This window comes from Equus quagga, chromosome 10, assembly GCF_021613505.1.
Source record: "Equus quagga isolate Etosha38 chromosome 10, UCLA_HA_Equagga_1.0, whole genome shotgun sequence".
NCBI classification, from domain to species: Eukaryota; Metazoa; Chordata; class Mammalia; order Perissodactyla; family Equidae; genus Equus; species Equus quagga.
Genome location: NC_060276.1, coordinates 91630705 through 91657361, shown reverse-complemented (window position 1 = coordinate 91657361; position 26657 = coordinate 91630705). Strand labels below are relative to the sequence as shown.

Genomic DNA, 26657 nt, shown 5'->3' with positions numbered 1-26657 from the left:
TCAGTGAATGTTAAGCATTTGCTCTGTGCCTGGTACTGTGTTAAGCATTGAGTAATTAAAGATAGCTCAGGCACTGTCCTTTCCACCTAATGTTCACTGCATTCCTACCCCTAATGAGTAGAGTTGAATCTTAAGTTTTGATTCCAGTGCATGAAAAGCATTTTATGTTTCCATTTGGAGGACTATGGCCGAAGAGGCTGCTCAAGGGAGGTACTTTCTTTAGCAGCCACCAGGTGTCAGCAGAGGACTTAAGAACTCTAGCATGTGTATTCTTCGTTGTAGCTCACTAAGTCCATCCCCACTGGAACTTTTCACAGGCAGCAGTCCTCCACTGAGCCACCTTATCCCAAATATTAGTGTCAAACACTTTCTCCTCAACATTGCATCATAGTCATTCACCTTTGCCTTAGTTCCTCGATCTTTTTCTGATTTAAAAGTTTTAGTTCTGTCTTTCCTGGTGATGGGTCTAGAAAGTAGAGGCTATGGGTGGGGGTAGGGGAGTATCACCAACCTCTTGTTGTTTCTGCTGATCCCTTCCCCCCAAATAGGTGGAGCCCACTCTCACCTGATACGGGAAAAGGTGCAGGATCTGTTCTTTCGCCTGCACAGAGAAACAATCTGATGGTGCAGTTTGGCTCCAAACTGCAGGAGTTTTCAGTGTAAAGAGGAGAGGCCTAGACATCTTTATTGCCCCAGCCATTTGGTTCCGCGTGCAGCATGTATTTGGTGGTTTCACTTACAGATGTTAAGGAACAGTGTGTTGATTGACAGGGGTATCTTTGAGGTGGGTATTCATTTGTGTCATACTGGTTTTCTCCAGTTTCTCATCTTGCCTCCTCACTTGAATGGGGGACTAGACAGGGAGCTGATGCATTTGGTATGGGACACTGGGTGATAGCGTGGGACAAAACTAGGGAAGGGCTTCCTTGACCACCCAGGCTTCTTTTGAGCCTCATTAGGTATCAGAACGGTGGCACTTAGAGGGCTGTCAGTTTGAATGAGTTGCTAAGCCATCGGCAAACTGGAGGAGGGACCTGATAGGGAGATAGAATCACAAAGTCAAACCGCTGGCCTCAGCAGCTAAAGCTGCTGGAGTATGTGGCCTGCAGGGGATGGAGAGTAAGGCATAGCATGTAGCCCCGAGAATATACCCTGAAGTGAGGGCCTGATTGATGCAAGGTTCTAGAGTTTAGATGTGCTGTGGGGATTTCCTTTGGACCGATCAGCTGGACTTGACAAATTATATTACAGCTAATTCCAGGAACTATTCAGATTCTTCTGTTGTTTTATATTGAATAAAGTAAGTAAGGCAGCATATCAGTAGGGATTCAAAAATATTTTGAATGTTTTGCTTTTGTAGAGATTTTTGTGATCATAGTCAAGGAAAATCACCTTGTTCCTTAGAACATCATATAAGATGTCCCTAAAACATACTATATACACGCATGCTATTGAAGAGTGTGGCTGACGTTCTTGCTGGGGTTGTATCCAGCTCAGTGTTGGCTAGCAGCTTTCAGACCAGACCTGGGAAGGCTCTTTGTAAGCAGTTTTAAAAAGTATTCTTCATTGTTGCCTTAACTTCCAATTAGGATAGTAACTGCATTTGGAATTGTGTAAGGGACAGATCTAATTGGACAAAATCAAAGTGTCTTTCCTCTGTGATGGCATTAGTTAATGGTCTCCAACATTTCCCTCTGCTTCAAAGACTCCTACAGCAGCAAGTGCCATCTTGCTTATGGAAATCTGAGTCTTCAGATTCAGGCCACCTTGCTCTGTGTTGACTCTCTCCTCTCTCAGCAGCAGGTTCACACTCCTTTCTTCCTCTTCCTCCTCTTCAGATCACTGGGGTGATCCTGCTGGCTGTTGGAGTCTGGGGCAAACTCACTCTGGGCACCTATATCTCCCTTATTGCTGAGAACTCCACAAATGCTCCCTATGTGCTCATCGGAACTGGCACCACCATTGTCGTTTTTGGCCTGTTTGGATGCTTTGCTACATGCCGTGGAAGCCCATGGATGCTGAAACTGGTAAGTCACAATATAATACTGCTTTTTCAATTACTTTTGGTAAAAGTACAAATCACGTGAAAGTGAAGTGGCCCTTCTTGAAGGCATAGACAAGACGTTAATATTCATTGACTCTAATTTTAGTCCAGACTCTTACCTAATCTACCCGTTAATCCTCTAGAGGGAAAAGCAACCCTGAACACAGCCTGCCACAAAAAATCCAGTCCTGGTCCCTCGAGGTAGATGATGACAAAGCAGTGGTCAGTGGTTCCAATAGGCCATTTATATCCTCCTGGCAAGATGCCCTGTTCTACTTTTTTTTTTTTTTTTTGAGGAAGATTGGCCCTGAGCTAACATCTGTTGCCGATCTTCCTCTTTTTTTTCCCCAAGGCCCCCCAGTACACAGTTGTATATCCTAGCTGTAAGTAATTCTAGTTCTTCCATGTGAGATGCTACCACAGCATGACTTGATGAATGGTATATAGGTCCGTGCCCAGGATCCGAACCCGTGTACCCCTGGCCACTGAAGCAGAGCGCACGAACTTAACCACTACGCCATCGGGCTGGCCCCTCCACCTTTAAACTCTGCCTTAGAAACCTCTTCAAGCCTTCTCTTGTGAGAGTGCAGCTTTGGCGAGCAAGCAGCATCCCGAACATAAGCAGCCTTTCATCTCCAAGTTCCCACTGGAGAAATACTTTCTGCCTCCTTGAGCTTGGTCGTGCTTGCATGCGAGGACACACTCTTCTCTAAACCTGCACACCCTGGCTCAGGGCTGTAGGAGTTGAGCTAAGCCAGAGCTTCCCCACTCAACAGAGGGTTGATGCAGTGCCCAGTATTGGCTACCAGACCAGTGCTGGGTGCCTTTACTCTAATAAGGACAGGCACAGCAGTGATGTTTCCCAAAGGGTAAGAGCAGGCTGCTGAAAGGCTGTTCCTGTGATTCTGAACTTTTTGGTAGACTGGTTGCCTAGTTCCCTACTCACTGTCCATGCTTTTCATTAACAAGAGTTAATATTAAAGGATTTTATATATAAAAGATAGCAAAGGCCTCTCCTCAAAAGAAAACTTTGTTTAAAAGGATTTATTTCAGACGTCTTATTCTGTGAAAGGGGGAGCAGAGATTCCATCGGTGCTGTGTTGCCTGTCCTTTCTCGTTTAGCCCTAGGTGATAGTAACATTGAACACCATCTAGTGACAGATACGGGTGTGAGGGCCATTCACTCCAAAGGAGCCACCTTCCAAACTGGCACTGGTCAGTCTCTTTGGTGGGAACCTCGTGGAAGTAGTGCTTGATTTGGCGACTCTCTGTCTTGCAGACCATGCAGGAGGCTGATGCCCAGGCCACCACTGATTCTTCCTGGTGGGTGGAAAAGCCATAGTGAGGCTATATTGAGGCACTCTTGCTGCTGTCACCTGCTACTCTGTGCTAGCACCCTGAGTCTACCTTCTAGTGCTTCTTACAAGCACTAGGATTTCTTTCATTCTAGTGTTGTGGTCCTCAACTTTGGACACATGCTTAAATCACCTGAGCAGCTTTTGAAAAACACCTTTGCCAGAGTCCCATCTCCAGCCAGTTGAACCAAAATCGATCGTGGTGAGGCCCTTGCATCACATTTTCTAAAAGCTCTCCAGGGGATTCTGTTGTGCAGCCAGTGTTGAGAACCTCTTCTTCAGTACAATGAGTAGCAAGGGGAGAATTAACTTCAGAGGCATAGAAAAGAAAGACTGCTACACATCCATCTGTCCAAACAAGAAGGGAGAGACCTGGTCGTGAGACCAGACTGATTCTGACACTAACTGGCTTAAGTCTTCAGTAGCAAGGATGCAATCTCTTTGGGCCTTTGTCCCCATTTATGAAAGAACAGTAGTGGACTAAATCACCAAGCTTTCTTCCAGCCCAAATACTATGACCAAAGAGGGGCGCACGAGTGGATATGACAATGGAAGAATCGTCTCCAGCGTCTTCCGAAGGTGGTTTTACACCACACTGCCATTTTCTCCTAACAGTTGTGAGCTCACTAGCCGGTGAGCCTTTTGGAGAGAAGTTTTTTGAGTTTTGTTTTGCTTTTGGTTTTCGTCTTTTAAAAACTATCGTTTATGGGCGTCGGCCCCATGGTGGAGTGGTTAAGTTCACATGCTCAGCTTCGGCGGCCCAGGGTTTCGCTGGTTCGGATCCTGGGCGCGGACCTAGCACTGCTCATCAGGCCATGCTGAGGCGGCGTCCTACACAGCAGAACTAGAAAGACCTGCAACTAGAATATACACTTATGTACTGGGGGGCTTTGGGGAGAAGAAGAAAAAGGAAAAAAAACCCAAAAGATTGACAACAGATGTTAGCTCAGGTGCTAGTCTTAAAAAAAAAAAAGAAAGAAAAAAAACACTATCATTTAGTTCCTCTTACCTGCCAGATGCTGTACTGGGTGCATACTACGTTTTCTTTATTCCTCACCACCATCATGAAGTGCACGTTGTATTTTGTATCACATGATAAAGACTTAGAGGTTAAGTAACCTGCCCGGGTTCACACAGCTCATGTGCAGAGAGCAGGGATCGGAACCTGTATATGTCTCTTTCCGAAACCAGGACTATTTCTACTACAATATTTTCATTTGGAGAAAACTGGAACCCTGTCACCTGTATTTAGTACAAGCTCTTCCCAACAGGCTTTTGGCCAAGGCCTTCTGAAGGAGAAGCAGCTCCTGGGAGCAGGGAACTTCCCAGAGGCAGGAAACTGCTGATCTGGCTGAGAGCAGAAGTCACTTGATGAACTGTCAGTCTAGAATTTTACGGTCCTCATTTAACCTCCTTCATTGCAAAACAACTGAAAATAACTGTTTCCTCTTTCTGGAGGACCAGAGCGTCTGCCTCCCTCCTAAGAGTTAGTCCCGGCAAGGCTAGGACTCAAACCTGGGAGGACTTGTGACCAGAGTCAAATGTCCTATCTCCCATCTGCCTCCTCACAGTTACTTTCCTGCGGGACTTTCTGGGGGAGTCTAAGCCTAGTGTGAGACTCTCCCTAGCATAAAGTATGCTTCTAATTGCATTTTGTACCAAGTTGAGAGAGAGAAGTCATGTACATGGGGCGCTCGACTCATAACTGTGTGTTCGATATTTTAGTGACTGTGCTTTAAGTGTGTGTAGAAACTTTTGGTAATATTTTGAACGAAACTGGCATTTTAAGCCAGTATTTCCTCCTTTTAATATATATGCCACTAGCTGAGAAAAATAATTTATGATCCTATGCGCATATGTATACTTTACAAGACATATGTACGTTTTACAAGTAAGTAATATGGCCATGTGCAGTCTATCCAAATTCCATAGCATCATCTAGGGCCATTCCAAACATTCAGGACCATTGTATTTCATTTTGAGATGAGAAGAAGCAGATTGTAAGACATATGCCTTGTAGGAAAGGAATCAATTCTCTTTCCTTTTATCTGCTTTTCAAAGTCACAAAAATGTGAAGCCTTAATGTCTCATAAGTACCATGTAATATCTCTGAACTTAGGCATGCACACGCACACACACAAAATCAACTTGGAAAGTACAGGAAGCGTGAAATGAGTAAGAGGCACTAAGGGTTTTAGATGCCGGCAAACACTGTTAGTCAGCAGCGTAGCATATTTGCTTTTTTAAAGGCTATTGACTCCACGTAGTATGCAGAACGAGAGAGGTCAGCAGCCCACTGGCAACTGCTGTATTCAGGCCTGACCACCATATTGAGAAAGAATGTCCACCTGTGCACGTTCTGGTCTTTCTGTCAGGATGGGAGGGATGCACAGTTCCAAAGGAAGGGATTTTGAAGCCATTTCATATAAGATGTGCTTAGGGAAACTGGAGGGATTTGCCTGAATGAAGAGAAGCAGCAAGGTCACACCATTGCTGTGTTCACACATGAAGAGCCGTTGTCTGGAAGATAAGTCGGGCTGGTTCTTGTATCTCCTGAAAGCAGATCCAACGCCAGTGAGTGGAAGTAGGCAGACTATGGCCAAGGGAAAGGAAATCTTTCCAGCAATGGGAACAGTTTGAAAACTGAATGGGCTGTAAGGGGTAGGTGGAGGACTTGGGCTTGGCTTGCAGATGCTGGATGAAGGGCGCATGCAGATGCCAGATGACCATCGTGAGGGAGGGGGTATGAAGGCCCCCAGACAGGGCAGAACTACGTCCTATGACCTCCAGGGTACTTTCTAGCTCAAGAATACTAATGTTAAAAATAGTGGATACCTTAGTTGTAAAAAGCCCTTCCGTATTTCTCCTGGTTGAGCTGGACTGACAAGCATGATGCTAGTTTCTGGATGAGCTCTCCCCAGCCTGTGTGCCCCAAAATGCTTAAGCATATTCAACAGACACATTCCTATATTGATGCTCATGTGGGTAAATCTGGAAAAGAGTATTTTTAAGCTTTTCCTAAATTTCGTTGAGGGGATATGAGGATTTGTCTAATTCCGTCTGACAAGAAGTAACCTACCCCGAGGAAACACTCCTCTTCATCCTGATGTATCTGACTTTGTCCTTGTCCACTTGATTTTCAGTACGCCATGTTTCTGTCCCTGGTGTTCCTGGCTGAGCTCGTAGCTGGCATTTCAGGGTTTGTGTTTCGTCATGAGGTGAGTAAACACAAAGTGGAGAACTCAGTTAAAGGGTCTTTGGGAGGAGCATTTTTGAAATCTCTTGAAATATGTAAAGGGTGCATGTAGGCTAGCTGGCATCTCCAGCGGTATTGCTATTTTCCAAATGTCATGTAATATGGCCAAAATGCCAATGAAATTCTAAATGCAGGAATTTCACTAAACTTGAAACTTGAGTTGTTGATCCTCATTCTATTTCTTTATATAGCTATTTCATAAAGTAATTCTCCACCTTGTCTTAAATCAGTGGCCATCCACATAGATTATATCCGCCTTTTAAAATAGCCCCTTCAGCAAGGAACAAGTCTGTATCTGTGTAACAAGGTTTCTGAGACTGCAAAGGCAAGCCACACTAGTTGTGGCCCACAGGCAAAGTGCTAGATTTCCCCAAAACAGCCTGTGCTGGCCTCTCCCCTCCCCAGAGGGCCTGGGGACACGCCCTGCCACCCAGGGATCAAATCCTGATGCCAGAATAGAGAAGCTCTGCTGCTTTGCATAATAGTGAGGAAAAAGGAGAGAAGACAGTCATGATCTAAAACCCCCACAGCGCTTTGTTTTTAATTTACATGTACAATTTTAGATTTCTAAAGCTGGGGAAAAATGATTTTGAATATGTTTTGTGATCTTAACTGCTAGTTTTGAGGACACTGCCAGCTGTGTGGCCATCCTTCCATGTACTATCATGTACTCTCACCTATGTACTATCACCATAGCTGCTCTATTTAGACAACAGATGTTCTCATGCTGTCTGTAGCTGCCGTGGTATCACTTTTCAGTTGTGTATATTGATGATAGGTCAGAAAGTGTATCCGCTGCAATAAAGTTCTAACTCCCCCCCAAAATCCATTATTGTACCCCGAAAATAACAGTAAAGCCAGAAATAGATACACACACATGAAAGGAAAAAAATAGCAAGGTATGGGTAGAAAACATGCCGATGGGGTAGAGTGATCCTGTGGCTCTTGAAAGTCTGGCATCATCTGTGCCAGACCCTGCTTTTGTGCTTCGGCCAAATTCACTTCCCAATGAGCTTGCTTATGCACTGTCTGCCCCTTTCCTATTGCCACGGCTTCTCCCTTTACAAGAGGTGGTAGCTCAGATGCCAAGGCTGACTTTTAGAACCCATTTCATATGGCACCACATCTGGAATTAGCGCTACATCCCTCATTCTTATTCTCAGGTAAGGTGAAACCTGATGAAGTCACGGCCTTGTTAACCCTAGAGGTGCCCCCGCTGCACGTGTGAACTGCAGGCGCAGCCTGGCTTGCCCCCACCTCGGCCCTTGCCCACTTTCCTCCTGTGTGTTGCTATGACTGGGTTCCACATAGGGAGTTTTCTCTTAATGGTTCCTGATACCTAGGCCTGGACATCTTCATCTACCTAGCCTCTTTTCATCTGAAACACTTCGGAGAGTGGTGGGTGGGGGTAGCAGTGCCACTCTTTGACCACCAGTACTGGTCTTGAATTTGGCTAAACAGTCAAACACACATGATGACAATAGGTCCTGCTTAGCACCATTTACTCAGAAGGATAGAATAAAGGAAGCACAGCTTGCCAACAGGGCAGCAGTGGGCTTATTTCTTCAGCTGGAGTCCTCAAAGTGGTCCAGACTCTATTCTGTGTACACATTCCCACCCCTAAGAGCCAGTGCAGGTGCAGTGAAGTCAGAGGACACAGCTGGGTGTGGTAGGCAACTTGGCTTAGGAGCTCCATGAAACCAGTGCCTCTCTCTCTCTCATAACTGTCCCATGGGCATAGCATCCAGTATCTCAGTAAGGAACATGCCTAGCCAGGAGAGTCACTATATTTAGCCCTAAGCTTCCCACTAGGTAATTATTGTCAATTGCTGTCCTCCCAGTCCAGAATCATTTCACCAATCATAGGGTAGTTTTACCGTAAGACGGCAAGGGTGTTGCCTGGTAACCTACCTGACGCACTGCCTTCAGCAGGTTTCCAGGGGAACAGAGCTTGAAAGTTAAGCCAAGGTCAGATATGTTCATAGAGAAGGAGAAAGGGTTTTGTTAACTATTTATTAACAGCAAAAATTCTTGTGCTTTAGCCCCCTTTTTGGCCTCAATAAAGACAGGTAAGTGAAAGTTGGTTTTGCCCCACTACTGTATGCTAGAATAGGGATCTGTTTCTGGGCAAAACATCAGTCTTCCTGCCCCCCAATGGCCTGTCCTTTGTCATTCTTCTGAGTAAGGGCAGAAAAAGTTATAGAAAGATGGGCATTAATCACTTCAAAGAAAGTAACTGGAAGACCCAAGCCTGAGGTTTGGCAGCTCACCGTGACAGCCCTTTCAGAAACTGACTAGCCACTTCAGTGGGTCATTTAACAAGGCAGGCTTCCTCTGGATAGGAGGAGAGGGGAAAAATTTTTTTAAATTCCTGAGCTAATAAACCCCTGGTGAATTTTCTGAGCTGTTTTGTCTCAGAAAACAGGGCATTCCCTCCCTGGCCTACATTTATTCAGAGACTTGAAGAAGAGGCTATTTTGGGGTGGAATTTGGTATGAATCTGAGCCCATTTGGGCTGCAGTGGACCAGAACCACATTCCTCCTTGTCTTCCATAGATCAAGGACACCTTCCTGAGGACTTACACGGATGCCATGCAGAATTACAATGGCAATGATGAGAGGAGCCGGGCAGTGGATCATGTGCAGCGCAGCGTAAGTTCCAGGGAGAGAGACCGGGCTGGCAACTATCTGCAAGGTCTGGCCTTAGATTTATGGGCTGCCAGTGATGTTGGGCCAGTAGCATTTGCTGTCGATTCCTGTTCTCCAACTCTTGGTCCAGTTTGATTTCCAAGAGTTGACATCCAGTGCTTGTCCAGGGTCCAGTTATCCAGGTAATCAGCGTCAAGAAAGACCGCTGCCTCTGGTTTGCTTTTCATCAGTAAGGATTGTGAGCATCCCAAGGAAAGCTAGTTTGCCCTTAAACTCTCAAGCTTTGGAAAAGAGGTGGGCAGTGAGTCTGTGACAGCCTTGCTTATTGTTGGCTCCCAAAGGTTGGCATTCTGGAAATGGTGTCTTGACGCTGGATGGAGAGTCCAGGTGGGCTGTGTTCACTGGCTTCGGCAGTGTAGTGGGGGTGGAGAGTGGACTGAGGAGAAACTGAGGATCTGCAGATGTGTGAATGGCCTAGGCTGCCCCATGCCTTGCAGAGGAGATGAGAAAACTAGATGTTTCCTGCCTGGAGACACGTGGGTGGGAGCAGGGAGGGGAAGGTGCTGGTGCTCAAGCCTGACTGCCTCTCAGGGTCTCCTGGGGAGGTGTTTGGGGTTTTTCTTGTTGTTCTTTTGCTTTAGAAGCGGCGTTTTTATTTTTTGGTAATTTAATTTGATAAAATTTCAAATATAACAGAAAAGTTGCAAAAATAGTGTAAAGAACGGTTTACTTTTTACCCAAATTCATTAATCAATTGTATTTTTGGCCCATTTGCTTTAATATTCCCTATGCCAGGGGTTGGAAAATCTTTTCTGGAAAGGGTCAAATAGTAACTATTTTGGGCTTTGGGGGCCATGCCGTCAGTCTCTGTCACAACTACTCAACTCTGCTCTTGTGACACAAAAGCAGCCATAGATAGGAAGTCAACAAATAGGCATGGTTGTGTCCCCATAAAACCCGATTTATAAAACAGGCAACTGGTAGGCTGTAGTTTACCAGCCAGCTCTCTCTCTCCCTCTATGTGCATCTTTTTGTTTCCTAAACCATTTATTTACCTATTAGTATAGATCGTGTGGAGAGTTTTTTAAAACTATTTTTGCCTCAGCTCCCCCATCGACAATCCTGATTTAGTTGATCTATACCTCTGTACCTTTAACAGCGCCTAACTCGCCCAGGTGATTTTGATGCTTAGCCAGGCCAGAGAGGCACTGCTTTGCCTTGTAGAGGTGGTAAGAAAGCCAAGATGACATGTAATCTAGGACTGCCTTCCTTCCTTGAGTTCGAAGAGGCTTCCCAGTGAGTATAATTGTTAGTGGAGCTTCAGCTCATCTTGGCTCACCAAAGCTGTGCCTGTTGACTTAGGGGCTTGGCCCGTGTTTCTCTTAAAAGTTGCAGGGCGCTGAGTGAGGAGACCACAATGTCTTTGAACTGCCGCACTTTGATTCTTTTCCTTTCCCCGTTAACAGCTGAGCTGCTGTGGCGTGCAGAACTACACCAACTGGAGCACCAGCCCCTACTTCCTGGAGCATGGCATCCCCCCGAGCTGCTGCATGAACGAAACCGACTGTAATCCCCAGGATCTACACAATCTGACCGTGGCTGCCACCAAAGTTAACCAAAAGGTACTGGCTTCCTCTCGGCCCTGATGAGATCAGTGGTGAATATTTAGGGAGGGCTTTTTTGTTTCTGTGAAATTATGACAAATAGGTTAGAAATGGTAGTCTAGGAGAGAGTCGGGAATCTTCCTTTGTGGTCCTTTATTGCCTGCGAGAGGCACTTGCGGCTGCCCACTTCTGAAGGAGAAAGCTGTGACTCAGCTTGGCCTCACATTCCTCTCCCTCAGCAAGAATCTACCAGGCATAGTTAGGAAGGTTTAGCAAGTGGTTCCTGTTAACCCTGGTGCTGATGTCAGAGAATGTTGCCTTTCTTCTTTCTGTGTGTCTTTATTCTGCTTAATGTGCCTTCTAAATAAGAAATTATTCCCAGCTGGGTGCCAGTCCTTAGCATGAAAGGGGAGTAGAGTTGACAGGCAGCATCTGCTTCTGCTAGGAGGGTGGCCTTTATTTTAGGGAGTTCTCTGCTATAGGAAAAGAAATCAACAACTCAAATTCAACTCACTGTCAACATCCTGACTCCCAAAGAAATTAGAATGAAAAAAATCTGGCTGGAAGAAATTCGAAAGTTAGTATGTAGTGGAAATGAGAGAAATGAAACTTAAGTAGAGAAAGGAAAATCAATTCTGTATTCCACTTTACAGAGAATCTGATGAAGACATGATCCAACTGTGTGTGAAGGCTATCTGTATTCTTAAACACTTAAAGAAATGCCAGATAGAACATTTGTTTTTGTAAAACGAGGAAAAAAACCGTACTATTGAGTTTACGTGTGGTTATGCAGCCATTAGGTGAATTTTATTTTCTTACTAATACGAAATTCTATCCTTAGAAGGTCTTCAAAATTCTATGTGATCTAGGCCAACTACTGAATAATTCATAGAGGATACCCATCCTCTCAGAATATTAAGACATGGCTTCTGTATTTTACCCATTTATTGTTGGTATTTGTAGCATAAATGCTGCAAGGCATTGCTGCCATTCTAGAAGCTCATTTCGTCATTCTCGTCTTATTACTTTGCTAGTGGTGGAGTGAGGCAAGATGTTCAGTAAGAGCACATCTGTTCCTACTGGAATTTTCTTGTGAACCCAAAGTTTGAGGCCTCCCTCTCCTCTCATCAGTAAGATGACTTCTGGTTTCTTCCTGAGTATCCCTGCTGAGCACCCATACGTGTCGTTATGCTGCCATTTTCTGAAGTGTGGAGCATACCTAGCACTCGATGGATGCTCTGATTTAAAGTTGGCAAGAAGTGCTTTGTGGCAGTGAGATATTGGCATAACAGAGCCTGAGGAGGTTGTTTGTAGAAGCAGCAACCGTCAACCTTGATAAGTCTTTTTTAATACCCAAACTTCCTTTTCTTTTGTGAAAGTCGAGGATCTAGAAGTCAGGAGCGTGGGGTCTGGAGTCAGGCTTCAGTTTAAATTCTAGCTCAGCCACTTGCTGGTTGTGTGATCTTGATCAAGTTACTTAACCTTTCTCAGTCGTCTTTTTCTCATCCGTAAAATGGAGATAATAATAGTTCCTGCCCCTTAGGATTGATATGAGGATTGAACGAGATAAAGTGTCTAAAGCACAGTGCCCGGCACAGAGTAAGGACACAATAAATGTTAACTGTAATGCAGAATGCTCACTGTAGTGTAAATGCCATGACGATGATGGTGAAGTTTGTCTTCCACTAGACCGCACTATGGCTTTTATTAGAAATGATGCAGCAGGTCCTTGTAGGGAAGATCTTTTGTTTGTATTCAAAAGCAAGTTTAGAGGCATATGCCAAAGTGCATCTATATAATCCTTACAATTATGTCCAAAAAGAAAGATAGGGTAGCATTTTTTCATTTCACTGATAACCTACAAATTGACCTCACTTCCTGCCTCCTCCCACGATTCCACTTTATATTTTCCTGGGCACCTCAAATACCTGGAGGAGGTGCTTAACTTCTCTCCTCACTTTCCTTATACTCTCCAACTTAGCTCCCTCAGTGGAGAAAAATAAATGAAAACTGAAATTTATCTAATGAGTTTGATTAGATATTCTCATTTAAGAGGCCCACACAAACCTCTGAGACAAATTACTTCTCAGGTCTGAGTCTCAGATGCCTCATCTATAAAAGGTGGGGATGGGGTGAAGATAATATTAGTAGATACTCAAAAAGGTTAGTGCCCTCCCCTACTGACTCCCTCCCCCAGGAGGCTTAAGCACTCCCACACTCTAAGTCCTGGTCGATTTTTTGCTATCTTGAACCCTCTGTTCTGATAGCACAGAAGGATGACTCTTGGCTCTTACCTGGCAGCCTGAGAAACCTGCCTTTACATTTAACTGGGAGAGAGCAGGAGGGAGGTGAGAGCAGTTAAACAGGATATTTATTGTTTTGTTTGGGGGATGGAATTTATTTTGGTTTTGCTAGCAGGATGATGAAATGTCTGCAGGTTCGGTTGGCTAATAGCATTGACTGGGCCCCTACTCCATAGGAATTCCTTGATGTTTTTTAAGAGCAAGGGCAAGAGGAAGAGAGAGAGTTATTCTGGTTGGCAGCTACCAAGATACCTCTTCCCAGAACCTGTCTGGCACTAGCCGTCTACTCCTAGTATTGAAAGTCCGCCACTCACAGATGTTTTCCATTGGCGACTGTGTTGATTTAGACCTGCTGAGAGGGTGAGCAAATTACCTGTTCTGTTTCTGGGTGTTTTCTAGGACATAGAGCAGGTCTCTGTAGATTTATCTCACACCTGACAACCAGGCTTTCATTGTAGGAAATTAAAAGAGATTGTTGTGGGCAGATAAGATCATGGTTTAGTGGAGAAGTTGAGGTGGAATGCAAACATGGCCCGTAGTTGTAGTATCAAAGCAGTTCTTGAAGTCTGCAGATCTATGCTGAGACGTGGAAAATGGGCTTGTGGGTCCGCATGATGAATAACAGCGATAAATCCAGAGAGAGAAAGCATTTATTTCAGCCTTGGTCTTTTATTGTTTCAACAACAACAAAGACGCTAAATCCCTTTCATCTTCTCATTTTTAAGTAACCCTCTTACTGATATGATTCATTAATTTGCTTTCTTATTTGGAGTAAAAAAAATAGTAGGGGAACTCTTCTTAGAGAAGAGTGCTTCTCAAACTTTAACCGGCATGTGAAACATCTGGAAATATTAACATTTATTAAAATTCATTAAAAATGGATAACGCAGGGATTTGGCAGATTCTGACTCAGTAGGTCTGGAGTGGGGCCTCAGAGTCTGCATTTCTAACAAACTCCCGGGTAACGCTGCTCAGGGAAGAGCTCCACTCTGCACAGGAAGGTTTAGAACAATTTTGCCACCGTTGTGCTACTACCAGGCACTTCATTTTTCTGGTTTCTCCTACTGGTTGCAGTGGGCTTATCAAATGTGACTGACTCTGAAATCTCCTACAGAGGAGTAGAAATCATACTTTAGAAAAATATGTTCAGCTTACATATAGAATTGAAGTTCACAGAAAAGCAAATCTATGCCAAACTATTCTGCGGAGTAAGAAGATAACCCACTTCCCTTCTCTCTGGTTTTTGTCATTGGATTTGTTTCCATATTTTGAGCTGGCCTGACACTGGTGCCGGTTTGAACTTCATTCCTCTGCCTGACTGTTGCTGTGGGGAGGAAATACAGTAATGATGGCCAGCTCGGCGAAATGCTATCTTAGCCGTTAGCATTTGGGAAAGCGTTAGAGTATCCGCTTCTCTTCTCGCTTTGAACTCTTCCTAACCCAACCTGCTCTCCCTTACACTACCTTTTGAAAAATAGTGTGATATATAGTTTTACTAGTGAAAATGAAATCAGCAAGCAAGCTTCTACTATAAAGAGAGAATCAAATTTCAAGTCCCCCCATGAGCAATAATGTATTTCCTTTCCCACCCCCGCCCTGGCCTTCAAATTTGCATCAGGTAACCAAGGAGTATAGTTTGTCCCTTGCATTGAAAACATGTGTCAAAGCACTGCTGCTAAGTTAATGTGCCCTTTCCTCTGCAAACAGACTGAATGCATAAAATAGCACTTATTAGAAGATACAGCATTGGCAGAATTTTTACAAGCTATGAGAAATGTTAAATTGTTAAATTTAAAAATGGGAGACATGCTTTTTGTTGTTCTTGCTCTTCAGATGTTATTACAATTTAGTGCGCCTTTCTTGAGAAACAGCAATCCTCTTTACCCTGTTTATTAAGTTAATGTCTTGATTTTCCACAGACTTTATATGTTCAAGTTGAAGTCCTTCTTCAGAAACCTGGAAAAAGAACATATCTTCCAAGGCTAATATGTCAGTTCAGAAGTCTAGGTTGATTTGGTCCAGGTTCAAATAAACATACATATAAATACAGACAGACACACACACGGATTGTGTTTGACCTGTCAGGCATTTAACAGGAAGAGTCGATCAGCTTTTGCCTTTGCTTTATGTGTAACGCACAAAATTTAGTGTTTCCTACCTGGAGCAAGTTGATAAAATGTAATCCAGAATAACAACAGATTGGTCAACATTGTTGAACTCCAGCAAGATCACTTATTTTAAAGAAAGGTGATTAACTTTATCAGTTTTAAACTAACACTGAAATTGGTAAAATTGGTGTTGGTTTTAATCACAATGTTTAGAGATTTCATAGTATGTTAAAGGGAAATTCACTTCATTTTATGAATAAAGTTATTGACATCCGGAAAGGAGAAGCGACTTGTTCAAGGTCACATAGTAAATTTGTGGGAAAAACATGACTCTAGAACATAGCTTTTCCCTATTAAAAAAACTTAATAGTCTCCTTAGGAAGAAGCCCAAAACACCATAAAGTTGGCTGGTATTCAAACACCTCCCTCTAACCAGATGCTTTCACTTGGTCCAGGATTTTGTCATTTGTTGTCAAAATGCTGGTAACTCTGCTTATGATGCTGAGTCTTCCTGTTGAAGGATGTAGAATGCCTTTTCATCTGTTCAAGTCTACTTTTGTATCTCTACAGAGTTTGCTTCACAGATCTTACAGATTTCTTGCTAAATTTAGTCTTTACTACTGAACATTTGTGAATGAAAGTATATATCTGGGATTTGCTTTAAAATAATCCAGCCAGGGAATGAGAATTGAAGACATTGAAATGAACCAAGATTGGCCATATGTTAATTGTGATGTTAGAGGAAGGGTCACTTGGGGGCTCATTGTGCTACTCTCCGTACTTTTTCGTATGTTTCAAATTTTTCATTATTTTTTTTACAGTTTGAAAAGAATGCTAGTAAGTTCCTAGGGTGAATTGCAATCGCATTTGCTGAATAAGGGTTGGAGTGGATGTGGGAGTATTATGAGTTGACACAGCCCAGTCAGGCCTGGCTAAAATGTCTCTGAGACCATCTCTCTCTCTCTGTTTCCAGGGGTGTTATGATCTGGTGACCAGTTTCATGGAGACTAACATGGGAATCATCGCTGGCGTGGCTTTTGGAATCGCGTTCTCCCAGGTAGCCTACTGTAATCCTGCAGTCGGGTCTATCCTGTCCCCTGCCTCCTGGCTCTCATTTCCCTCCCTTGTCTCCAGATCCGCTGCCTGCCTCCCTGTGCCTTGGGAAAGGCTGATAGATGGGGTCAGAGCTCCTTGCTCATTAGTCCTCAGGTCATCTGTTTATTGATTTTCCTTTTTCAACTTAAATGAAGTTTTGCCATCAAGGGAATATCGGTTACAGTTCAACTAATGACTAGCTCCAGAAAAACAACTTGCTTCTTCTGTAGGTCAAATGGAGGTTAACTGAACAAAGTGCTGGCTTAATTGGAGCATAAACAACTCCAAGCATCAAATGGCTGCTCTGGATTTGGGGGAAGCTTTTTTCCTGGTTGACCTGTCCCTTTTTTGTTCTTAGTTCCTGCGGATTTTGCATGAGATCTCTCCCTTTTAAGAAAGCCTAAATTTGCCAAACTTCATCTTGTCATTATTTTAATTTCCAGGTTTGACTGTTGCTTCTTGAGGAAAATGAATTTTTGTATGTTAAATTTTCTATCTCTATGTCCACCCAGCCTCTAAAAGCAATGGGAGAGGTAACTATACTAACTAGGCAAACCACACACACTCAAGGATGGAACAATGTTAAGCTAAAGCTGAAATTTTGCCCACCTCCACCGAGCAGTGTACTGTCCCACAGGCTTCTGATCTCCCAGCCAAATGATATATCATTGCTGTAATATTGCTATGGATGGAAGGATCAACACAGATACTTACAACCAAATAAAAACTTTATTTAGGGGCTGGCCCTGTGGCTGAGTGGATAAGTTTGCACACTCCACTTTGGTGGCCCAGGGTTCACTGGTTTGGATCCTGGGCATGGACCTACACACAGCTCATCGAGCCACACTGTGGTGGCATCCCACATAGAAGAACTAGAATGACTTACAACTGGGATATACAACTATGCACTGAGGCTTTGGGGAGGAAAAATAAAAGGAAGATTGGCAACAGATGTTAGCTCAGGGCCAGTCTTCCTCACCAAAAAAAAAAAAAAAAAGCATAAAAAAAGAAACATGGATGTTTCTAAATTCAAGTCTTTAAAAAAAACTTTAACTCAGAATTTTTTCAGACCAACAGATCATTTTTCCAACAGAGCCCAATTCATGTTATGTAATGTTTCCATGGTGCTAATTTCACCTGCCTGAATTCTGTATTGGCTCTCTCAGGCTATAATTACTTTTTCCCACCCCCCGTACCTCTTTCTTTCCGCTGAGCAATGCAGATGCACCTTAATTTTATTCAAGTTTGTTCCTAAAACCTTTTTTATTGAAATATGGCATATACAGAAAACTACATACATTATAATTACACAGCTTAATAAATTATCGCAAAATGAGCATACCTGTGAAACCATCACTTAGGTCAAGGAATAGGACATTAGCCTGGTAGTTTTTGCAAATAGAGGGCTTAGCCTTAAATAAGTTGGCAAGCTTTTCTTTCCAAGTGGTTACAAAAACCTATGTGACACTTCATCTCGCAATAGCATGTGGACTTAACCAACACGAGTCTGTATTTCTTGTGGCAGTTTCAAAATTCTTTTGCCATGCTTTGTTTTTGCAGCTCACGAAGTAAATTAAACCCTCAACATGCCAACATGGAGACAAACTAGAGTGACACCACAAACAGTGCCAATTAGCTCAGTCTTCAGAGACGTTTCAGAAGAAGTTGCTGCCCTGAACTTTCTTCTGACTGCTATCATATTTCAGAAATAACACTTCAGTGACATGTCTGTAATGGCCAGGGGACATTTTAGAGGATCCTGGACCTCGTGTTCAATGCAGATGTGCAGGATGCACTTGACAGCTTTTCCATACAGCATACTTTACACATGCATGTGCAGCGGCAGGTCAGCGCCCACCTACAGGACAGACTTGTGTCCCCTTGGAGGAAGGAATATTGCTGAAGTCTCCCCTAATGGCTGTCCTAGAACCATAAAGGGACATGATGCCGGTACTCTACGTGGGGAGGAGAGAGGCTCAAAGAGCCGGGAGTCTCATGGGTGAAACGTCTTATCATCCAAGAACATTCCACGTGGCCGTGAGGGAGTGGGGGACAATCTTGTTTTCAGTAGTGAAGTGAACCAAGTCATAGGGAATCTGATTAATACCTCTCCTCCACTTCTCACTGACACATCCCTATGAAGGCATTTATGCTAAGACAAATGGTTGTCTGGCCTGATGAGCATTAATTTCTCTGTGCTGCCTTAAAGAAGTCCCTGAGGTGGGGATTGTTGAATTTCCTTTGTGGCCCTCTTGGGCAGTGAGAGAGAGGGGCTTTGGCCCCAAGGAACCCCCAAACAGAAACTCTCTGCAGAGAGTTTAGGTCTCATCATGGTACCACATAGTTGTTGGGATGAAGAAACAAAACACAAAGGCCAGTGGCACTGTGCAGTCAGTACCATTCACCCACGTGGCCAGACAGGTACAGTGGGGCAGAGACTTGAGACCTGCCATGCTCAGCCTGGGGCGGGGAAAGGAATGGCCATGGCTAGCGTTTATTAGCCAGATGCACTAGGCACTGTGACTTTTAATGGTGCCAGCAGCCTCAGGGTTCCTGGAAGCTAAGTTGGCTTCTAGATGCCAGTAGATCCAGGGCCTCTCTGAGACGGTGGTGGCCACTTACCTGATGCCTGTTCAAGAAGAACCAGTCTTACTGATCCTGGTCAATGACCCAAAACCAAAGCTTTAGCCACGTGTGTTCAACAACTTCAGGACCAGTGTCATAGCAAAACTAGCAAATGTTGGCTGATACTGATGAATCAGTCATGATGGCCTATGTCTTGGCCTTCCTATAGTAAAGCAAGCTCTACTGAGTAGAGGCCACAGAGAGATCAAAGTAGGTAGGAAAGAACAGAGCTCTCCCTGCCTTTCCTCACATGCCCTCCACCTTCTTGCCCTTTTCCTTGCGTGCTCTTGTGACCTCCACGCTATCATCTGTTGGAACAAACTGGCCTTGCACATCTGTTGTCTGAGAAATTAAAGGTGGTATAAAGTACAGGGAAATGTAAGCTGAGTCTAGCCTTTTAGTAGACTGTGCAAGAACTTGGTCCCCTGTTAGCTAACTTAAAGCCCTTGAATTCTGTTTTTGGACAGCAGGGTTTTGGCAGGCATTTAATACTTCTCTCCACAAACTCCCATTGCCTTTGCCCTCTCAAGGGAAAGCCCATTTGTCTGGATTTGATGGGCAGGGCCTGCTGCCCTATACCTTTATAGCAGGAGGTTGAGTGTGTTTTGATTGGGTAGCTCCTCCCTGCATCTTTGGCAGCTGCTCTTTTACTCAGGAGGGCTTGGAGAGACACACACCCCACCACCCCCCACCCACAAGCTGAGAGTGAGGGTGTCTGGATACTTGAATTGCTCCATTTGTGACACTGCTTCTCAATTTGTTTGGCCACCTGCTGTGTGTGTGTGGTGGTCATGGGCCTCAGTATCCAATGTAAATAGACACAGGGCTTCGCTGGACTTGGAAACCGTTAGGCTTGATTAATCCCCCATATCATGAACTATTACAGTCCTGAGTGGGGAAGATAGAGCTATTTTCCAGCAGGAGAGGGTTGACTGGCTTGCTTGAGGTTGGGTGGTTGCGTAGATACAGGATTACAATTCTGACTTCTGCTGTATTAAACATTTCTGCCAAAGATCACCCTTGTTCTTGCCTCAGGAGCACCTAAATGGAACTCATTTTGTGCCTTTATAACAAAAGGGTTTGAGTCTGTGGAATTGACAGGAAAAAGGTACTTATCAAGAAGTACAAATCCTTCTCCAGCCCATCCGTCCTCTGACCCTTGCCCCTGCAGGGCCTCCTCTAGGGCCCATAGGCTGCTGGGATGATTCGTTATGGGCCAGGAATGTTCTTCTGGGACTTGTTTACCTTTTCTATGTAGAGAGCAGGACAAAGCTCTTGGTAGCCTTGATGAGACATGGCTGCCAAATAAGGCTAACGGAACTATTATTCCCCTAGTATTTTCAGGACCTGAGATGATCCCTAATAGCATTTGTACCATTTTATTTCAAACCAGATTCCTTGGCACTTTCCCAAAGACTTGGAAGTTTTATTTAGTTTCCCAGTTAAGTCATTAACATAAAATGTCCGCAGGCATCATAAGGATCTAAATGTTTGACCTGTTGCTTGACACTGCTTGTTCCAAAAGTTGTCTTTACAGCTTTCTTTGCTGTCCTCTCCCTGCCCCTCAGGGAGCCAGGGATCGGGCCATATTTGCCTCCCATGGTGATCGCAGAGAAAAATACCCTTGCCCTGTCGCCTTTTACATCTCTTGTCTTTGCTGACCTGGGCCCTGTCTCTTGGAGTCCGCCCTGTTGCTGGTGATTTGCAGAGCCTGAGTGATGCAATCCATGTTACTAGAGTTTTGTGTTAGCCCACCCTTTCAGCTCTCTGTGTGGAGGTGCCTCGAGAAAGCCTGGAGTCGGCCTTCTGTAAGCAGAGGGCCTTTCTTCTCTCTCTCCCTCTCTGGCTTCTCAGTTCTGGAAGCAGAACGACTTCCCAGAGGTTTTTATGACCCAAAAGAAAGCAGAATATAGCACTGACAAGGCAGATAGTGGTACAAATAAGATGTTACTTCAAAAAATTAGATGAAGGCTAATTAATTACAAAGTCTCAGTCAACCAAATACAAACTGACGTTCAACTCCTTCAGCTGTGTGGGATAAGGCATTTCACCAGCCACGGGAGTGGTAAGTGGTGGTTCTGGGGTCTCCATCCTGAGAGGTTTGCAGCATAAGAGACAAGCTCTCCTTTCACTGTCTTCCTCCAGGGTTTAAAGCAGAACTTGGTCCAAATGCCCACATACTTCAGCCTTATTAAATGTCAGTGTGCTTCTGAAGGGCAGCCCAGAGTCCCATACCTCTGCGCTTTGAAGCACTTTTTACGTATATTTGACTTAAAAGGTTTCATCTAAATAAGGGTGGATTTTTCTGTCTGCAGATTAATTGGGTCTAGTGGCAAGCGAGCATCTTGTACTGACTCAGACTGAGGAAGAGGCCACATCTTTAAGCTGAACTGGCTTTCCATTATGTACCTAGAAATAATCGGGTAATAATTGGTATTAAGTACAGGATGCTTCCCCCGACTTTCCGTTAACTTGATATTTATGGAAATAAGAGATCAAGGTTTTCTCTCAAATGCGATGAAAACACTATAGCAAATTTGAAATCAGTAACCCTGTGAATAATTCAAAACGCCTACTATATCCCAAATCCTACTTTTTGTTGCACTAGAATTAAATAAAATAAAAGCCAATATATGTAAAATAGTGTTCGCATAGCTTGTTTGTACCTCAGTTCAGGACTATTTTTAGGAAATAAATTTCTTAGTAGATGGTAAAAAATTTTGAAAAATCTGTCTTCCATGGATAAACAGAAGAAGGTCTGTTCTTGCCCTAGAAATACAAAATATAGTAAGTTTAAAAACAAATGGCTTTTATTTTTACCTATATTTTTTAAAGTTGTTGTTTTTGTGAGAAAATATGTCCAGTGCTTAAGAATGATGCTGTTTCTGTTTTGGGGGAAAGAACAAAAGGTGGAGGGACATGCTGTTTTTCCTTGAAAGAAGAGATTTCAGATACAAGAAATATTTAAGCATTCTAAAGAATTTTCTGGCTGTGTGGCTCATGAATTGCCATGGAAGCCAGGAGCACTGCAAACCGTGAAGTGGAATGGTGACTATTATAAGTGCTTAAAATACACAGGAGGTCTACCAGAAAAATCTAAAGGGATGAGCTTTACAAAGAAAGGGGAGTCTAGGAACTTGAAATCAAAGAGATGCCCACTGGAAATTTCTCCCTAAAGGATACAATGTAAGGCGGGGAGGAATGCCTGGTGGTGTGAGACAGAGGAGTTGTTCTGGAAAGGAACGAGGTCTAGGCCCCGGAGTGGGGGTTGAGGTGGGAAAGGAGGATATTCTTGGCTGGGGGAAGAGAGCAGAACCTTAAACTCTGTGTGGGTTACCTGTGTGCTTTGGGGAAGATTCTTTCACTTCCTCTGACTCCATTTTCTTATCTGGAAAATTGGAATGGTAATATTGCATGGGAATGTGGTAAGGATTAAATAACTTGATATGCTTGAATGTGCTATGTACCTCTAATACTTGTTTTTTTGTCTGGAATCTGATTTTTGAGGGTATCAAGTGTGTTCTGGTCCCAGAAAATGGCAATTCTGATGAAAAGGGACAAGCTATAAGGTTCAAAGTCTTTGTACTCATGGTGGTGGATTTTAGTTTCTCATTTGGCGTGAAATTCTGGAGGTTACAGCCATGGTTCTTTTGGCCATTTGTTGGAACATGCATGATACCATGTATTTTGAGGCACAAAGTGATGTTGGCCAGAGCTTTGGCAGGAGATAGGGTAAGACCAATAAGGTTGTGATTTTTCCTTACCTGACAGAGGTTATAGCTTGCATATTTCACGGCACAATTTTAACTTTAAAAAGGAAAGGAAGAATCGGGAATTTCAGCAGGACAGGTACCCAGGTGGACTGGAACCTGTACAGGTGGGTGGAGAGCCAGGCGAACAGGGTTCAGGTGTTGCCCTGACCAACAGTGGGAGCCGGTGTGGTCACAGGTGTTTCACCTGTAAGATAAGGTGACTGGATGGACTGGACGGGTGGTTCTCTCACCTGGAGGGCTTGTTAAAACACCAATTGCTGGTCCCCACCCGCCGGAGTGTCTGATTCTGAGGTCAGTGTAGAGCCTGAGAATTTGCATTTCTAACAAGATCCGGGGTGATGCTGGTGCTGCTGGTCCGGGAGTCACACTTAAAGTGACACTGTACCAGATTATCTCTAAAAGTCATTCCCACCTCTGATCAAATAAAACATGGCCAATTGTTTAAGGAGAAGGGACTCCGTTTAGCCAGGAGAAGCTGCCGGCCTCTAGATTCAAGCCCACAGTTGGGCTCCTGTCCAGAGAATGCTGATCCTCCAGAGTCAGGAATAAGACCTTTGATTTCCAACGAGCAGAACAGCTGTGCTTAAGGATGTCTTGTAGTGTCACAACCGCTTTTATCAGCTCCACCCGTGCTACAGGTTAAGTCAAGGCACGAAGACAGGTAGAGGATTGAGGTCTTCTGAGGAGGTGAAGATACCCTGTTATTGGTTGTTCTGAGGACCTGAAAAACTAGGAGGTGGCCTTGGGTGTAAATAGGCCCGTTTAGGCCTAAGATATCTACATGGCTTAGAGACAAAGAGAAATTAAAACCCTCCTTTCCTCTCCCTGCTTCCACCTCTCTCAAGCCATGACTTTTTTTCCCTTCACTGGCAAACTCACCTGGTCAAGAATAGTGTCTCGTTTTCTTGAGGAAAGAAATATTATTCTATCAGCCAGGTGTGGCTGGGGTATCATACTATGTTGAAATATCTTCCCAATGCATGTGTTTATGGTTTTGAATTAAATTTTGGCATTTTTGTTAATCTCTCACCAATTCTGTGGTACTTAATTTTTTTCATTACTCTCATAACATATGAACACATTTTAATACTACTAAGGTGTGTCAAAAGTTGTGTTTGAGTGGCCATAGTGAGCTAGAGCTGGAACCTTATGGCCAGCTTGAGAACCTCCAGTTGTCCCCCACTAGCTGATAGACTCCTAAAGTCTCAGATCCCACAATTGAAATCAGGGTTGTTCTTTTTCTCTAGTGCCCTTTACTCATTCATGTACAAAAGCTCTCAGTTGTTAAAAATTATATCAGGGTGGGGGTGAGGAGGGCGTCAAAGAGAGGTGTCGTTCAGTGACTCCAGATTCTTACTCTCATTTTTCTTCCTGGCAACAGCTAATTGGCATGCTGCTGGCCTGCTGTCTGTCCCGGTTCATCACGGCCAACCAGTATGAAATGGTGTAAGAAGGTGAGTGGTGGTGGCGAGTGTTTAAGTTCAGGGTTCTCCCTTCGGGGCACATACTACCCTTCAAATGGGCAAAGGTACTGCCTAGCCACTTACCTACCTGATCTTGGTGGCACTTGTCCACGTACTGAAACCTCATTTCTGTGGTGCGAGGTGAGAGATATGTGATCATTGCTATTGTGGAAAACATGTAAATGCTCTTTTCAGCTTGTTACCTTGTTTTAAGTCCTTGTTCATGTTGAGTCACTCACATGTTTTAATTTCTCTCTTAGTCTTTCAAGAACGATGGAATGAGAGACCTGTTTTAAAAAGGAACTACAGCAATCTTTGAAAGACTTCCAAAGAACGTTAGAGCACAGTACATAATACACCTGCCCTGCTCCCCCTAATCCCCCACCCAACTGACACTCCTACACAGTCTCTGCTCCGCCTTTCAGCTCGCATCATGTGTAGCATTCCATTTTGTGAAGCCCTGTTGTGCCAGAGTGTAGCCAGGTTCCCTGCATCTAGTCCTCGTGGACCCCACCTGAGGCCCTGTGCGTGCCCACTCCTCATTCTGTACTTGGTCCAACTGCAGCTCATTGTAGGTGACTGGTTATCACACCATCACTGGCCCTGCCGGGCCCTGCATGTAGTGTGGGAGGCTCCTATTAGCCCTTCATCATGATTGACAAATACCACACCTGATATAGATAAACTGCTCTGTTCTTTTGGCTTAATCTCCTTTGGTTTGGTTTTCCCTTTACTAAGGCTCTTTCCTACCTTCTTCAGGCTGCCTAGGACCTGTAAAGAGATACATCGGTAATTATCCACGAGGAGAAAAAAGCATGTGTGATGCATGAAGGAAATTGTTGAGCTTTAGGTGGCCTCCTTGCCCATTATTGTTACCTGCCTGGGTATATAGAGACAGTTTAGTGCATCTATGCCTCTCAGTTGAAACCTGTGTAATCCTATTACAAAGCTGTATTGTTGCCTTCTGTGACAATATTACTTCTGTTTTTCCCCAATTAATTGCTTTTGTGTTATTTTACTTCTTTCTGTATTTTTTCTTTGCATTGACATTATAGACCTCGAGGACCTCATCAAATCAATTTAAAAATGAGTGTGAAGGGGGAACAAAAGTCAAAATATTTTTAAAAGATCTTAAAAAATAATGCCTCTGTCTAGCATGCCAACAAGAATGCATTGATATTGTGAACATTTGTGATACATGTATTAATAAATAGAGTCATGATAAATTGCTGTGTTCCAGTTTTGTTCTTTGGTTATTGCATAACTTTTTAAACACATACTTCTATTCCATCTTGTTCCATAGGGGATTGGAGATGGGCCACCTTACACCCTGACACCGTCCTCCATACATGCACCCACCCCACCCTACCAAAATAGCATCAAGGAGTGTAAAAGCTGAAGGGTTAGATTTTTTTACGGATATTTCAGAAACTTGAATCATTTATTATGAACAGGATATATTGTTGGCTGAAAAATAGAACCTTCACATTATTTCAGGCTAGAGGCAGAAAGATTTCAGCTGAGTTTTTAAAGTTTGGATATCATTAAAAAAAAAAAAAAGGACGTGCGTATCTGTTCTTTCCTTCATAGTTACGAATGAGCATGTATTCTTCCCTTCCTTTGTTCTTCTCTGAATTGGATAAACTCAGTCTAGAAAAGAGACGGCATTATACCGTTCAGTCATCCCAATGCCCTGGTTTGTACTAAAGTCTGGAATCCTCACACTTGATTTAAAGAGCATTTTAGCAATAGGTGCAGTATATATTATCTACAGTCTGTTTTTTCCTTCTTAATGAATCATCCTTAAAAAAAAACTGGTGAAAGCATACATTGATCTGTTCCCAAATAAGTAGATCTCTCTCTTCTCTGTAGAACAACCTGTAATTAGGATGGAGATGGCATTCGAATGATATGATTCATTAGCCTGAACTCTGCATGAGTTAAACCCTAAAGGACGTAGAAAGGGCACTGCCCCACACCTTCAGACATTCCCTCTTCAAAAGGTCAGCGTTTGTAGATAATTAAGGGGATCTCTTCTATGGAAACTTTTGTAGCTCAAAACTTTTCAGTTTCATTTTTAAATTTCTATCTCATTACATATTGAAATGAGGCTTTTCTGTAAAATCCTAAATAGGGTCCTACCCACAGTTCACCTTTTTGCAAACTATGCTTTCATTAGTATATTAATATATTGTGTACTTTGGTAAGCAAGAAAACTATACACTTTCTAAAGCATATTCCAGTCTCATCATTATGTATTTTCAGTGTGAAACATTTGGACCAAGCTTGATTTGACATTAAAACTGTAAAATATCCATGTTTCAACCTTGAATAACTTGTGAATGATGTACATTCCTCCAAATGAAATGAAAAAGAAACCAA

General features: G+C 43.5%; 1 protein-coding gene across 2 annotated transcripts in view; it reads left to right on the top strand.

Moving 5' to 3' along the window:
• The window catches only part of TSPAN7 (tetraspanin 7), a 128371-nt gene extending 102876 nt beyond the window's left edge, over nt 1–25495 (top strand). Inside the window, exons 2-8 of one of the 2 annotated variants that reach the window (XM_046674109.1) lie at nt 1839–2027; nt 6543–6617; nt 9212–9307; nt 10771–10926; nt 16293–16376; nt 24194–24266; nt 25035–25495. In XM_046674109.1, the coding sequence (XP_046530065.1) occupies nt 1839–2027; nt 6543–6617; nt 9212–9307; nt 10771–10926; nt 16293–16376; nt 24194–24262 (669 nt within the window). In that variant the 3' untranslated portion in view covers nt 24263–24266; nt 25035–25495. Of the gene's footprint in view, nt 1–1838; nt 2028–6542; nt 6618–9211; nt 9308–10770; nt 10927–16292; nt 16377–24193; nt 24267–24535 lie in introns of both variants that reach the window. The other variant, XM_046674108.1, reaches the window with a different exon arrangement.
• Nucleotides 25496–26657: the final 1162 nt, after the last annotated feature.